The sequence below is a fragment of the Symphodus melops genome (genome assembly GCF_947650265.1).
Source record: "Symphodus melops genome assembly, chromosome: 12".
Classification (NCBI taxonomy): domain Eukaryota; kingdom Metazoa; phylum Chordata; class Actinopteri; order Labriformes; family Labridae; genus Symphodus; species Symphodus melops.
The window spans coordinates 3,053,501-3,067,562 of record NC_136702.1 but is presented as its reverse complement, the minus strand read 5'-3'; the positions used below and the strand labels follow the sequence as shown (position 1 = coordinate 3,067,562).

Sequence of the window (14,062 nt, the reverse complement as noted above, 5' to 3'; positions counted from 1 at the left end):
TGTAAGAGAAGCTTTAAAGGGGTTCTTTTTTTTTTTTTTTTTGGCCCGATTAAAAATCATTATACATCTCGCTTTACAGTTTGGGCAATTAAAGAAACAGCGTCTGGCGTTGTTCACCGTCACGAGGATCAAAACTCGTAAACATCGTTCCAGTTTTAATAGTTCGGAGGTTTAAATATTTTTGGCTCCAACTGAACTGCAGCTGGACACAGTGGATATAATGTTTGCTGTTGTTTCATTCTTTCGGTTTAGTTTGATTAAGACACATAGTGTAGAAAATGTTCTGATACTTTTTTTTTTTTTAATTTTTTTTTTTTTTTTTTTTGAAGAAACAGCTTCATGTTTCTTAATGTGGGACGTGTAAACGATTAAGAAACCTTGTGTTCTCTTGGCCTCCTGAACACTTGGAGACAAATGATCCCTCAGCAGTAGTTTAGGCCTGTGCTACTCCCTCTGTACTCCTGATTTCACTTTACAGCCAGAAAATCCAGTTTGCTCATAAAGCCCTCACATGATGAACTCTCAGTGGGGCTTTGGTTTGAATTTTCTGGATCTCAGAGGGAATTCAAGTTGCTGAGTAGTCATCTGAATGAAGCTATTATTTATACAGTAGCAGCTGAATGTGAATGTCGTTAAATCGGTACGACTTGCCCGGCGTCGCCCTCTGAGGTTTTTTTTTTTTTTTTTGGTTAAACGTGACCCTTCATGCACTCAGGAGTATAAATGGCGGGAGCTCGAGGAGCAGCGTCAAGCCCAGAAGCTTCAGCAGCAGCTGCAGCAGGAGCAGGCCTACCTGTTGTCACTGCAGCAGAACCAGAACCAGAACCAGAACCTGGACAGTAAGAAAACGGCTCAGCAGCAGAGCAGCAAAGCCTCACAGAGCCTGGAGCAGAGCCCCGAGCCCGAGCCAACAAAACCACTGCAGAGCGCTGACTCTGACCAGACCAGATCTGCTCAGAGTCACAGTCTGGAGAAAACTGCGGAACCCAAGCTTTCGGCTGCAGACCTCCAAGGTCCCGCCCCCAACTCTGAGCCAATCAGAGAGGTGAACCCCTGCAGCTCTTTGCGGTCACACTGACCGCTGTAGAACGCTTCTCTTGCTTGTGTGCACTCACTCACACTGCTTTGGGGGTGTGTGATATGTTCATGGTGATTGGCTAGCTGCTGGTGTGGGATGCTCTGTAGAAAATGCTAACGACTACAATCAATTAATACTTCTAATCTTTCGAGTCTAATAATGAAACGGGTCCATGTTGCAAATACACCTTTAGTGACCAAGAGCAGAACGCCGCCTTGTTCCCGTCACAGTCAAAGTAAAGTGTTTTCTATCTTCTTAAACAGCTTCAGTAACAAATACGGTCTCTGATGTGTGTGTATGTGTGTGTCCACTTCAGCTGGAAGAGCACTGATGGTGAAGTGCTGACACATTTTTACAGGCCGCGGTCAGTGGTTGAGCACTTTACTGTACATTTGCAGTTCTAAGCTTGCTCCCGTAAACGACGATTCTTCAGCTCCTTAAATCGACTTCATTGTTGCCTTCACAGCTGTATTAATGAAGCCGCTGTCATAATTAGCCACCTCATTAGTGCTCGGTTTGAATCCCTGTCTCTCTATACTCTGCTTGTTGCCCTTTAACACCTGGTAAGGGAGGAAATGAGTTTATGGGTTTGGAGTTGATGGCAAAGAAAAACACTGCTTGAATAATCCTCTGCTCTCCATGATGGATTTGGATGGTTTCTTTTCTTTTTTCATAGTAACGGTGTTCTTGGGTTTTTTTGCCTTGGATAGTGAAAGTGAATCAGAGTCTGGACCCTCTGTGTGTGTCCTAACCTCTCTGTTTCAGTGTCATTGTTTTTCCCTCTACGTGAAAAATGCATGACTCTCCTCGCCGGTCCTGATGCCGTCCTCCTACTAGCAGTGATGTGACAACCTAATGACAACAATAACACTGCTGCCCTTCAGGAAGCGCTCTGTTGCTCCTGCTGGTGAGCCTGTATCAGCAGACCACTTTCTCTCACAGCTCGTCCAAAACGTCTTTGCTCTGCGGGGGGAGAAACTAACAAACCGTAGTGCCCCTTCCTCCTGTTTGTCTCCTCACTCACGTTCACCTGTCGTCGTCTCTCACTCCAGCGCTAACGTTTGTCCCGCCTTCCGCTCTCCTCCAAAAGGCTGACGAGCGATACCGGAAGAACATCCAGGGTTCTCCTCAGGCCGCTCAGACCAAACCACAGCAGCCTCCGGTTCCACCGCGCTCCGAGTCTTCTTATCCCAACGGAAACCCGCCGTCTGAGGCGCCCGCCATGCACCGGCCAGTGGAACCACAGGTAACCATTACATCCTGAAGCGCCTCTCCCTGCTGTTCAATTATTCCCCCTTCCTTTATTCTCATAACGTCTGCACACAGGCAGCATTTGGAGTTGTCGTTTGTCACATGTCTCGGTCCTCTGGGGCTTTTTTTCTCTCTCTCGCAGGATTCAGCTGTGTTGTCACTAAACGGCTCGACTCAGGGACCGTCACTGACTTTAAGGGATTTTTCATGTATTTAACTTGTAGAAAAAAAGAACAAAAGAATGTCCTCTGTTGAACTCTTGATCGGTTTGCCCACAACAAAGAGAATAGATCGTGTAACGTGGTGGAAAAGATGATTCAGAAAGCCCTCAAACCAAAACAGTAAACATACAGTGAAATGTTAGCTTGGATATCAAATGAAGCTTTTCCATACTTTCAATTGTCCAAAGACTTTTTCTCTTTTTTCTTAACCTTTCTGTTCCTCTGGAGCTGCAAACACTCTTGTTGTGTTTTCAATATGTGGCTACAGACTTGATTGTTGACGCGTTGAATCTGCACAGCTGGTGTGAGGAATCAATCTGATTGGCTGTTCGGATGTTTCCTTTAACTTCAGCTCTTGACAAAGACCCGGGAAAGCCCTTTGAGCCCGCCGCTGTACAATCCATCGACCATCAAGTTGCTACTTTTTGGCCAAGACAAAGCGGCTGTGAGGCGTCATGAGGCGACGCCACAGTCGGCCGTAACACAGTCACTAAAATCACAGCGTCCCAACTGAGTTGAAACTCAAACTGTTGGATGTTTTTTTTTTAAGTTTTCAGTTTAAATACAACTTCATATATTTAATGAATACAGTTAGTAAATCAGTCTACATCATTTCTCTTGAAGACTCAAACTATGATCCTGTGTCACACAACATTTTCAGACTCTTCACTAGGCGCCGTATCAAAAACAAAATGAACCTGAAAGACCATGAAGCGTGTTTTGTAAACCTGCCACAGAGGAAGCTGTCAGCCTTACAGAGTGCGTTCGCTCATTTCCTTCCATTTACTGTCTCACTTACTCACCGTTTATTCTAAACCACAAAAGACAAAAGCTTTTCGTACCATCAGTGGAAGCTGCCTGTGTCAGATCATAAGCTTTGGTTAAGCTTCTCTCTTTCAGGTGGTTCCAGGATACTGAAGGGGTTTCTCTCTTGCTCTTCGCTGTGTAATGTTTCCGTGTTTTTTGTTTTGTTTTAAGATGTGTGAGATGTGAGTGCTCGGATTGAATCTTAAGCTGAACTCTTTCAGGTTCAGAGACAACGATCCCTGTCATCGTTCCAGCTCCGGGATCGCCGCGTTTCCTTTCACTATCAATCATTTAAATAAGTGGTATGAGTTCTGTGTGGTCTGAATGAAATGATTACAGCCTCGATTATATCACCTTCTCCCATGATTGACAGGTTGTCGTCCCACTACACTGAATGTTTAACTATTTCAGCCTCTCTGTACATGAACACAATCATTGAGCTTTGTGTGTCCGCACTCTGTTCCTCCTTATTGTTCACTGGTGATAAAATGCATCACAGGCACTCAGTTTGTCAGCGACTGGGATTCACTGTTCGTCATTCGAACCACTCGGCGTAAATAATCACAGTTCATTAAATTGTCTCTCAGTTCTGAATATGCCTCGCAGATTAATTATACAAAGAGGATGCTGTAACGCTGTGTTATGTGGCCGATGATGTCATTCACTGCTGCGATCTAAGTCGTTTGTCATCAGGTTAAAAGACGACGTCAGTCTTTGTGGTTTTAATAACAGTGTTACACGTCCATCATGTACTGACTCAGAGGGGTCGTTGTTGTCAGGCGTTGAAAGTGGAGGAAGAAGCTTCCAGTATGTTACCGATAGTGAAGCAGAGTGTTGGTATTCTGTAAGTTACTGTAGCTGATGTTTTTCATTAATGTTCATGTTTGAGGTGAAAGAAGCGAAGAACAGACGAGGACTGTCCAGCATCACGAGCGTTTTAGTCTAAAAGCAGTTTTGCGTGTCGGGGGTTCAGATCACGGCTTGTTAATATTGTTTGTCTTCATGCTTGTTAAAGGTGGTGAAGCTGAAAGCTCCTGAGACTCAAAGTGTCTCCCTATAGAATCAAAGACATCAATCATGACGCTATGAACACTGAGGAAATAAAACTGGACGGGAGACGAGACATCACGCAGATCACTCTCTCTCCAAGATTTAAACTAAGAATAAACATGTTACCTAAGAACATGAATTTACTTCACTTATGTTTAAAATCAAGGCCTTTCATTGTCTTGAAGTTAGGTGTGATGTTTTATAAAATTAAATTGGAAGAATTTTTTTAGTGCTTTGCAGAGAAACGTTTTTCGATTTTGTCTTTTCTAATTCATATAAAAAATATAATCTGGAGGAAATCTCTCTTCACAATGTCTTGACTACATTTTCAAGTATTTTAAAGTCAAACATGAGACTTTATATCTCAGGATCGTCTCAGCTCACCGCTCTGCTTTACACTTTTGTCTTTTTTTTTTTTTTTTCTTTCTTTTCATGAAACTCTTCTAAATTCAAAGTACAGCATGATACCTTTTGTTGGCTGGGCTGCACCTTTTCACGTATTCAAATATTTCCGGAGCTTGTAATCAAATATTTGACTTTTAACTCCTCCTGGCGTCTTTTCTGACCCCAAAGAAGGTGCAGCCTCAGTGACAACAAGAACATGTGTGTGTACTTTATTTTTGTGAGTGCTGTTCTTTCTCCCATTGCATAAAAAAAGAAAAGAAAAAGAAGGGTTCTTTAAGGGCTTTGTTGGAGTTTGGAGCCATCTCAAAAATGTGCAACTGAGGCCAGAAAGCTTCTTCAGGATTTCCCCCACAGCTAAAAACTACAGCAGCTGATTTCAATAAATCTCTGCGTGAGCTCGAGCCAAACGAATAATGTAAATCAGATCTGTTGATATTGACTTGATACAACTTGTATCTTGTATTCAACGTTTTAAACTATCTTCTAATTTATCTCACTGTTATATCAATCGTACTAATATCCGTACTAATCAAAACAAACTCACAGAGGACCAAAATAGAAAATCACTGTTGGAGTTTAAAAATAGATGACCCTGCTCTATCCTCTTCAAGATGCACGTCTCGTTTAGTGAGTCGGACTTGTGTCAGGATAAGCCAGAGTCGCTTTTACATAAAAGTCACATCTGCAGCGTGTAACATGTCTACCTTTCATCGCTCTGCGCTCGGCTCAACTTTGAATTAAACAGTCAGATTAACCTAAAGGGACAGCAGCACAAGGTTAAATACACAGATGGAGATTAAAGACACGGCTCCCTGATCCTCACTTGCTTGGTTATAAATCTCGCACTTAATTATAATCTGCACATTTTCCTCCATGCCTGCTGCAAAGATGATATTAATAAAAAAGTACAGCACCGCTCTTTGAAATAAAGCACGTCACTTACAGGAATTAAAAAGAGAACCAGCGTTATGTCTCATTATTCTCTGCTTTACCCGGTGGACTTCACATAATTGGCTATCATGAAAATAAAAATATAATATAGGAGGCAACAAGCAGTTAATTATTTGAGAAAATAAAAGAAGAATAAAAAATGTTTCAAAATCCTGAGAAGACAGAAAATACTTCTCTTATTTCAAATAATTGATTAACAAGTCAGTACTGGAACCTTTTATTTTATTATCTTGTATCCGTGAACTTGTGAAACAAAGAATCATAAAGAAAAAAATATGATGTGTTCAAGTTTTTACTGAGCTGTATAATGAAGGCTGCTGTGGGGTTCCTCAAGGCACACTTCTAGGCCCCTTTAAGGCTCCGATCCAACAAACCCATAAAGACCCCCTGAAGCCCTTTTCTTTGTCATGGTGAACTGCATGCAGACTGACCCCTCCTCCCCCTCATGTTTTTTGTTGTTTTATAAGGTCCGTTCCCATCTGGCTGCTCTAAAAAGCAACATGACCTCATCAAACTCCTCTCCTAGCGCCCCGCCCCTCGTGTCGCGGTCGCACTCCTTCACCGAGCCGCTCGCCCCTAGCTTTGAAAACCTTCACCTCCGCAACAGCCAGGATACCCATCACCACCCATCTTCATCACCATCCTCCTCATCATCAACGCCTGCACGCACTGACCCACAACCCCACCCCCAGACTAGACCCTCGCCCCATGAACCAGCCCCTTCACAGGATGTCCCGCCCAGGGTAAGGACAGCAGACTGGCAGTGATTTCATTTCATGACTTAAACTGATTCCCACTCTCTGCCTGGTTCCTAATGCTGTCACTAATTCTTCTTCTATTGGATTTTCCTTTTTTTATCACACAGACAAAAACAGCCACGTTAGCTTAGCATACATTTTAGAATGAAATATTTGATGGGATCCTTTAAATCCTGTCTCTCTTCATAAAAAGACTCAGACTCTTCCTCAGATTTCATGGGAAAAATCTGATATTTTCCTCGACCTCTTCCACCTGACGTACATAATATCACGATAAAGAGGAAGTCATCGCCCCCTCCGTGTGATTACATCAATGCGTAGGTCGCTTACTGTTATCATTAACCACAAGAATCCGTCTGTGACCTCGTTATCAACCATCACTTGGTACTGTGATGATGCTTGTATTGATTTTGCTTTCATTAGCCTGTGACTGTACAACCACTAAAGGACATACTGCAAAAAAAAAAGTTTCTGAAGCAGAAAAAAATCAGCAAACAGAGAGAGAGACCGCTGCATTTAGAAAAAACAGCTTCTCCACCTGAATGAATTACAGCCTGGACACTAAGTTTAGAGCAGACAGGAAACTATATGTTACCACCCGCAAAAGTTTAAAGTTACTCCACGGAGCCAAAGTTAGATGCCCACCAGAAGAAACAAACCCAATGTTATGAACTGCTGCCAAACCCGTCCAGACTTAAATGTATAGAACATACACATACAGCATACAGCAGTTAGTTTTGAACAAGCATCATTATGATCTAAATACACAGAAGCATGTTGGGCCCTTCTTAGATAGCAGTACATGAGCTTTCTTTTTTTTCCCCTTTAAACTTCTATAAGAAAAAAAAAGAAGCAAAATACAACGGCTGCTTGTGTAGTTGTATTGGCTGCTTTAACTGGAGGTCACTGTTGCAATGCTTATTGTTATTCTGCTTTGCCTGAACTAAATGGTACATGTGACTTAGACGATATGGGATAGTTTTGTTTTTTCCGGGGACGCTCCGGGGTGTGTAGTGGTGTGTTGGTGTGGAGGGATGATGAGGGGTTTTGTTAGCGGAGGGCGACATGTCGTTTCGAGGTGCATGAGTATGAGTGGGGAGAAGTGTTTAGTTTAGGAAAGCAGGTCTTGTTCTTTAGTCCTCTAAATCTCACACATATTAGATTTCAGCTTTTATGATTAGTGTAAGATATCGACAGACTGTTGTTTCTCCTTTTAAACATATTTGATGATCATGCTTGTTGTAGTACTTGAGTTGAGACAACAAGAAGTTTTACCACATTCTAAACACAACATACATGCATATGTTTAATAATACAAGTCACTGGCTAACTTAGCTTCAAGAGTTAACCTCTACCTGAGAGGTTTACTGAGGTATCAGGTTGATACCAGAGTTTATGAGACGTGTCTGCAAACCTTCCCTGGAGGACGAATGAAATGTTTCTGATTTGTTTTCATGTCTTTTATGGTGCACTTAAGTGTTCACCTGTGAGCCCGTCATTGTCTTTTATGATAAAAAAGGTTCCTGTCAGGACCACATCAAGGTCCCCGGTGTTGTCTAGACGAGACTCACCCCATCACCATGGCAACGCCTCGCAGAGCAGCCATGCTATGCACCGTAACACTGCCAGGTAAACACAGGAAACAAGCTGTGTGTGTGTGTGTGTGTGTGTGGCTGATGTATGTGTGGATTAAATGGAAGGCTATTGGATTCTTTAATAAGGAATAGCTTTCCCTGTTATAAATAGATAAAATGTGAGATAATAGTTAAAGGGTTAATGGATGTTTCTTATTGATACATCTTCATGCCATACATTGATTACACACAAACGACTGGAAACATTTTCAGAAGTCGACTTGGCCTCGGCTCGTTCCCTGTGGGACTCTGCCGCCCTTATCTCGAGTGCAGCCACTGAATGTTTACGCAGAACATTTTATGGAAGGGGCTCAGGATAAAAAAGAGTTCTTAGTGAAGTAAAAAGTCCACAATGTCAACCGTGTAAAAGCAAGTCATTCACAGCCTGCAGGAGACGCAGTCTGAGTGCTGCGACGCACGTCCACACCAGGCTGCTGTTTTCAACTGGATCATGAAAAAGACTTTTCAAAGACTCTGGAAACACATTCACCTTGTTAGGGGATGGATCTCACACACACACACACACACACACACACACACACACACACACTTGGTGCACTCGGCGGCGTCACTGCGCCTGTGCTGCTCCAGTCTTTGTCTGCAGAGTAATGTGGGAGGATTTATGTAATAGTGCGAACTGTCTAACCTCGTGATGCTTATTTACTCGTGTGCCTGTGTGTGTGTGTGTGTGTGTGTCATCAAACCACATGAGATTCTTTATTTGTGTTTTATGTTCAATGACTGTTACAGTTTATTAGCTAAGAATGTAGTTTTCATGTTAACCCACGTTGTCTGTTATCAGTCTGTATTGTCAGTTTGATACATTTAAAGGAGCGTAGCAGAGTGCACTGTGTGCCTCTGTTGCCTTCATGTAAAGTTAGCGTATCAAAGGGTTAATGTTTGATCTTAAACTGATAAGCTTAGAGATATGCACACCTGTGTTTTAGATTTATAAGTGAAGAGAAATGAAAAAAAAACATGTATTTAAATTTATTTAAATATCACGAGTATAAACAGCGCTTAGACTCAAATTTTTTCCTTTTTTTCTCACGACTTAACCATTTCTGATTATTTTTCAAGAAGATAATTGATGCAAAAAAATGTCAAGCTATGATGTAGAATATCAGCCCCCCAAAAAATGATCAGCTAGCATGTTGAGTGTCTGTCAGAATACAAAAACCCGACAACAGTACAGTAGTGCAACTGCATCCACACTACAGAAAGCCCACCACGTGGAAGCTGTGTTCCCATCGATGGTTTCGTCTCTGACTTGTCTGACTCTCGTCTCTGTCGGCCGTACAGCGCTGCAGAGCCTCGGCTGCTGTGGGAGCGAGTGGAGAAACTGGTTCCCAGACAGAACAGCGGCAGCGGAGGCTCCAGTTCCTCCAGCAGCTCCAGCACCTCCAGCTCTCAGCCCGGTTCTCACTGCGGCTCTGGAGAGAGGTTCAGGGCCCGCTGTGAGTCCAAACACACAAATCAGCACTTTAAATAAAACAAGCAGGAGGCTGACAGTCAAAACGGAAGCAAGACTTTAGCTTACAGCTTTGCTGAAGTAATCGAAAGGGGGCTACGCCAAATACTGATCTTTTTTTACCTCCACCTCCTTCAGCATCCTCCAAATCAGAGGGCTCACCCCTCCAGCGGCCAGAGAATGCTGGGAAAAAACCAGAGGAGAGGAGGGACTTGGTCAGGCCGAGCAAACCAGCGGTGAGACTCGGAGCAGTAGCCAGACCTTTAGCTGGATAGTGAGAGTAGATCCAGACCTAGAAGTGCTGGACTGTGTGATGCTTTGGTTGAGACTCTTCTCCCTGATTTGAACTGCTAACCCTCCTTTCGAATGATGTAATAGGTTATGAAATAGCTGTGTCATGTTGGGACTGAACTCACTGGCTGCACTAACTGCTTCCTTTCTCTCCACTGGTCTTTCTGCCTGGGCGGTCGCCATCTTGACTCATGCCTTCTTTAACCGTAATGCAGTCTTTACTTTTTCTTCTTTCCGGTTTTTTTTTCATCTTCACAGCTCTTCTGATTGTCTCATTGTTCAAATTAACCCACTAACCTTACCTACAGAGGAGCATCAGCTGTGCTGTACGACGGCTAACCCTCCTCTTCTTCTTCGTCATCTATCGGCTTTGCTGCTCTAACGCTGGCTTCTCATTGGCTGCTTTTTTTTGTCTTTAACTTTTCTTTATCTCTCCCGCAGCTTTTCGTTTCCTGCTTCAAATACCCAGATTGATGAAGGAGAAAATTCGACAGATGGAGAGAAGCCACACTATAAACTAATATCTGACCCTTCCTCCCCCTTCAGGACCTCACGGCTCTGGCTAAGGAGCTGCGTGCAGTGGATGACGTTCGTCCCCCAAATAAGGTGACGGATTATTCATCCTCCAGTGATGATTCAGACACCACTGATGATGATGATGATGAAGAGGTGGACCAGGAGGGAGGAGAAGAGTCGACCTCGGGACCAGAAGATTCCAGAGCTGTGTATGTATACGACGCTAACCTCAACGCTCATCAACAGAACGCGTCCGTTATTATTTCAGCCCAAGTCAAATGTTCGTTTTGTTTCAAAGCTCTTCCAGGTTGAGTAACGGAGAGACGGAGTCGGTGAAAACGATGATTGTTCATGATGAAGGCGAGAGCGATGCAGGCTCGACGCCCTGCAAAGACAGCACGCTGATCGTCAGACAGGTACTGGCTGTGAAGGAAACAGGAAGTCATGACTACATATCTTCAGTTTTGTCTGTTGTGCATTTTGTTCATTCATACCCCAGATGTTTTTTTTATTTTATTTTTTCTCCATTTGTTGTGATGTTATGCTGCATGTCTCCTCTCCTCTCACTCTTTGTTGATGTTTGGAGCCGCTCAGTCAAAACAAAATGAAGATCAGTGAAGTTTCATAGCTATCAACATCAACATTGAGTTCTGCCTTATTCTTACTCTAATCTTATTGCTCTTCATCACGTTGCCAAAGCGTTGACGTCTTTGTCTTTTTCACAGCAGACGTCTGTATAAAAGCCGTTTTTAGTTTCCTTTTTTGTTTTCAACACAACCATGATTTCTTTTTCCCCTAAACTTCACCTCTTAGTCACGGTGCCTTAGTCTGAGAGCCGCATAAAGAAATGAGTTTGTTTCACACGTGACATCATCAGGCAGATCCTGTATCACCACACATTGGTTCCAACCAATCACAGCACAGTTGGGAGAAATGAGCCAGTACTCACTTGGTGGGAAAAAAGTGACAAAGGGCATTTTTGCTTTTCTCTAATACTAATAAAAGAACAGGAAGTCTTAGAGGGTATCTTTCTAAATCACTAACCAGAGTTTTCTTCACACCTGTAGCATATCCACTGTAGGTTGCCCTTTGCTCTAGCTAACACCTTCCCGCCCCCTGAACTCATCAGGAACACATCTAGACCCAAAGTCGTGTACCCCTCTTTCTACTTCCAGAGTGCAGGTGACAACAGAAAGCGCCCGGGCCCAGGTCCGGGCCAAACCCAGACCTCGGGTCTGATCACAGGCTTTGCCCCGAGTCCTGGGTCAATGCCAGGCCCGGGCCTCATCCACCAAACCCCAAGCCCCCACCATCATCATCACCATCACCACCATCACCCCACACAGCACTCGGACAGGAACGGCTTTGCAGGCCGCATCCACCATCTCCCAGACCTGATCCAGCAGAGCCACCATTCCTCCCCATCCTCCTCTGCATCCAACTCCCCTTCCTCCTCAAGCCTTGCCAGCCCCACCATGTCTCCCCAGAGTCCCCTGGAAAAGCTGGGCATCCTCTTGGAGGTATGTCCCCACAAGACCCATCACTGAAACCAGCTCATGGATTCTACTGCTCATATGACCTGGACCATGAAAAGAAGTTAGAATCATCGCAGCCTTTAATCGTTTGTTTTGTGAGAAGAGGGCGTGGCCTCTTAGTTTAAAAAAAGTGAAGCCAACGAGCAAGCGCCTTTAACCTGCAGTACTTCTTACGACCATTAGAGGGCGACAAAACAGATTCCATTAAAAAAAAAAAAAAAAAACTTTTTTTATTTCACTGGATTTATTACTTAAAAAAAAAATTCTTTTGTGGAAAAACATGTTGCAAAGGAGGGAAGCCACTGACTGACTGCCAGAAAACTTAACCTAACAAACCAATAGAAGGTGACGAAGAAGTGTCTTTTAGGAATAATGTTTAAAAAATTGAAATGAAGTTTGGAAGGAAAAGTAAATCTTTCTTCCAGTTGTTTCCATTTCCAGCTGTCCCATCCTGTTGTCCCTGTTAGTTTTCTATTTGTGATCTGATTCCGACTCGGTGTCCTCTGAGGCTCATTGACTCACTTTCCCACAAACATGTAAATCTCATTTTAATCGTTTTAAATTCTCCAGACTATAACTCGTAGCAAACAGGGCAGTTAGCAGCACGACGGCAAGTATACTTCCCATGGAAATACTATTTTTAGCTGCATCTTTGGTTTCCCTTTTGTTCTTTTTGTCGACGGAACTCCTTGTGTCTTATCCGACAACTTTGTTTTTGCAGTTCTGTTTATCATTTGACCCTCCAACCGAAAGCCCTTTGTACGTTCATGCACCACATTTATAAACCTCAGTTTGCCTGCTTTGTCTACTTTACGTTTGTCCTTATCTGTTTGCATCTTTTCTGTGAATGTTTTTGTTTTATTTGTCAAGAATTTCAAATTTCAAATTCATGATATTCTGCGTCCACTGAGTCTTATTCTGTCTCACCTGTAGAGCCAATCTAGTAACAACATGCAGAAGCACAAGTCTTCTTCCTCCTTCACTCCGTTTATCGACCCACGCCTCCTCCAAGTCTCTCCATCCACCGGCAGCGCCCTCAACAATGTTGGTAAGTCCCGCCCCCTGCTGGCTGTTTGAAGTACTAGGTTGAGTTTTTGATCACCAAATGGTCTTTATATTAAAAGTTACCGAATCACAAGGAATTTTTTTAGGGGCTTGAAAACAAAACAATCCAACCTACTCTCCACTCGCACGTCAGGAGTAAGACCTGTACCTTTTAGGAAATCAGAAGTGAAAACAGCATCCACTTTATTCCTCTTTACTTTTTATATCTGGGTACAATCTTCATCACACAAGATAGAAATGGTTTGAATTGTATTTTATTTTGAAGGAGTAATAGTCTGACCATAGATCCTGTTCCCTGCTCTAAACTCAAGTCTCAGTTACCTGAAGCCTGAAGTCGTTTTTTTGGAGATGAAGCTTTGAGCCAAAATGTTCCCCTTAAAGCAACAGCGTCAAAATCCTGATTGTGAAAAGTTTTATAGGATCGTATTTTTTTCAGAGCTGTTTTGTTAGCGTGGACTGACCTCCCCTGATGCAGCTCGGAATCAGCTATCGATCCTGAAAACTGTACCGGATCATTGAGCTCGTGTTGAACCATTAAAATCGATTAGTATACATTAGAGAGTGGAGATGGATATTTAAGTCTTTCAGTGCTGCACTCATCATTAACAGAAGAAAAAAGAGAGAGATGTGTTTCCTCTTCTAACCTCTGACCGTGTGACTGACCCCCACCCTGCCCGCTAACTTCTACATCCTACACTATCCTTCCTAAGCCCTTCCCTTTGACATTTTAGGCTACGCCAACGACGCCCGGCTGGCAGAGGCGCTGAGGGCCGACCCGTCTCGAAAAGGCTCTGTGGTCAACGTGAACCCGGTGAACACTCGCCCTCAGAGCGACACGCCAGAGATCCGTAAATACAAGAAGAGGTTCAACTCTGAGATCCTGTGTGCTGCGCTGTGGGGTGAGAAAAACGACAAGTTTATGGTTTTATTTTTATCTCATTTTATCTATATTTTTTTCCTATTCAATGACCCAATAGGTTTGATAAATTAGCACTAATATTAACAAGCATGACTTTCCTTCTGTATATG

The 14,062-nt window shown here is 43.2% G+C and overlaps 1 protein-coding gene across 9 annotated transcripts in view; it reads left to right on the top strand.

Annotated features, from left to right (window-relative positions):
- LOC306833077 (mitogen-activated protein kinase kinase kinase kinase 4-like) overlaps nucleotides 1-14,062 on the top strand; it is a 78,586-nt gene that overhangs the window by 55,835 nt on the left and 8,689 nt on the right. Inside the window, exons 15-25 of one of the 9 annotated variants that reach the window (XM_079358139.1) lie at nucleotides 716-1,045; nucleotides 2,169-2,324; nucleotides 6,231-6,506; nucleotides 8,041-8,150; nucleotides 9,458-9,612; nucleotides 9,765-9,862; nucleotides 10,464-10,642; nucleotides 10,732-10,849; nucleotides 11,609-11,953; nucleotides 12,902-13,016; nucleotides 13,744-13,932. In XM_079358139.1, the coding sequence (XP_079214265.1) occupies nucleotides 716-1,045; nucleotides 2,169-2,324; nucleotides 6,231-6,506; nucleotides 8,041-8,150; nucleotides 9,458-9,612; nucleotides 9,765-9,862; nucleotides 10,464-10,642; nucleotides 10,732-10,849; nucleotides 11,609-11,953; nucleotides 12,902-13,016; nucleotides 13,744-13,932 (2,071 nt within the window). The remainder of the gene's footprint in view (nucleotides 1-715; nucleotides 1,046-2,168; nucleotides 2,325-6,230; nucleotides 6,507-8,040; nucleotides 8,151-9,457; nucleotides 9,613-9,764; nucleotides 9,863-10,463; nucleotides 10,643-10,731; nucleotides 10,850-11,608; nucleotides 11,954-12,901; nucleotides 13,017-13,743; nucleotides 13,933-14,062) is intronic. The other 8 variants (XM_079358140.1, XM_079358144.1, XM_079358141.1 and 5 more) reach the window with 8 other exon arrangements.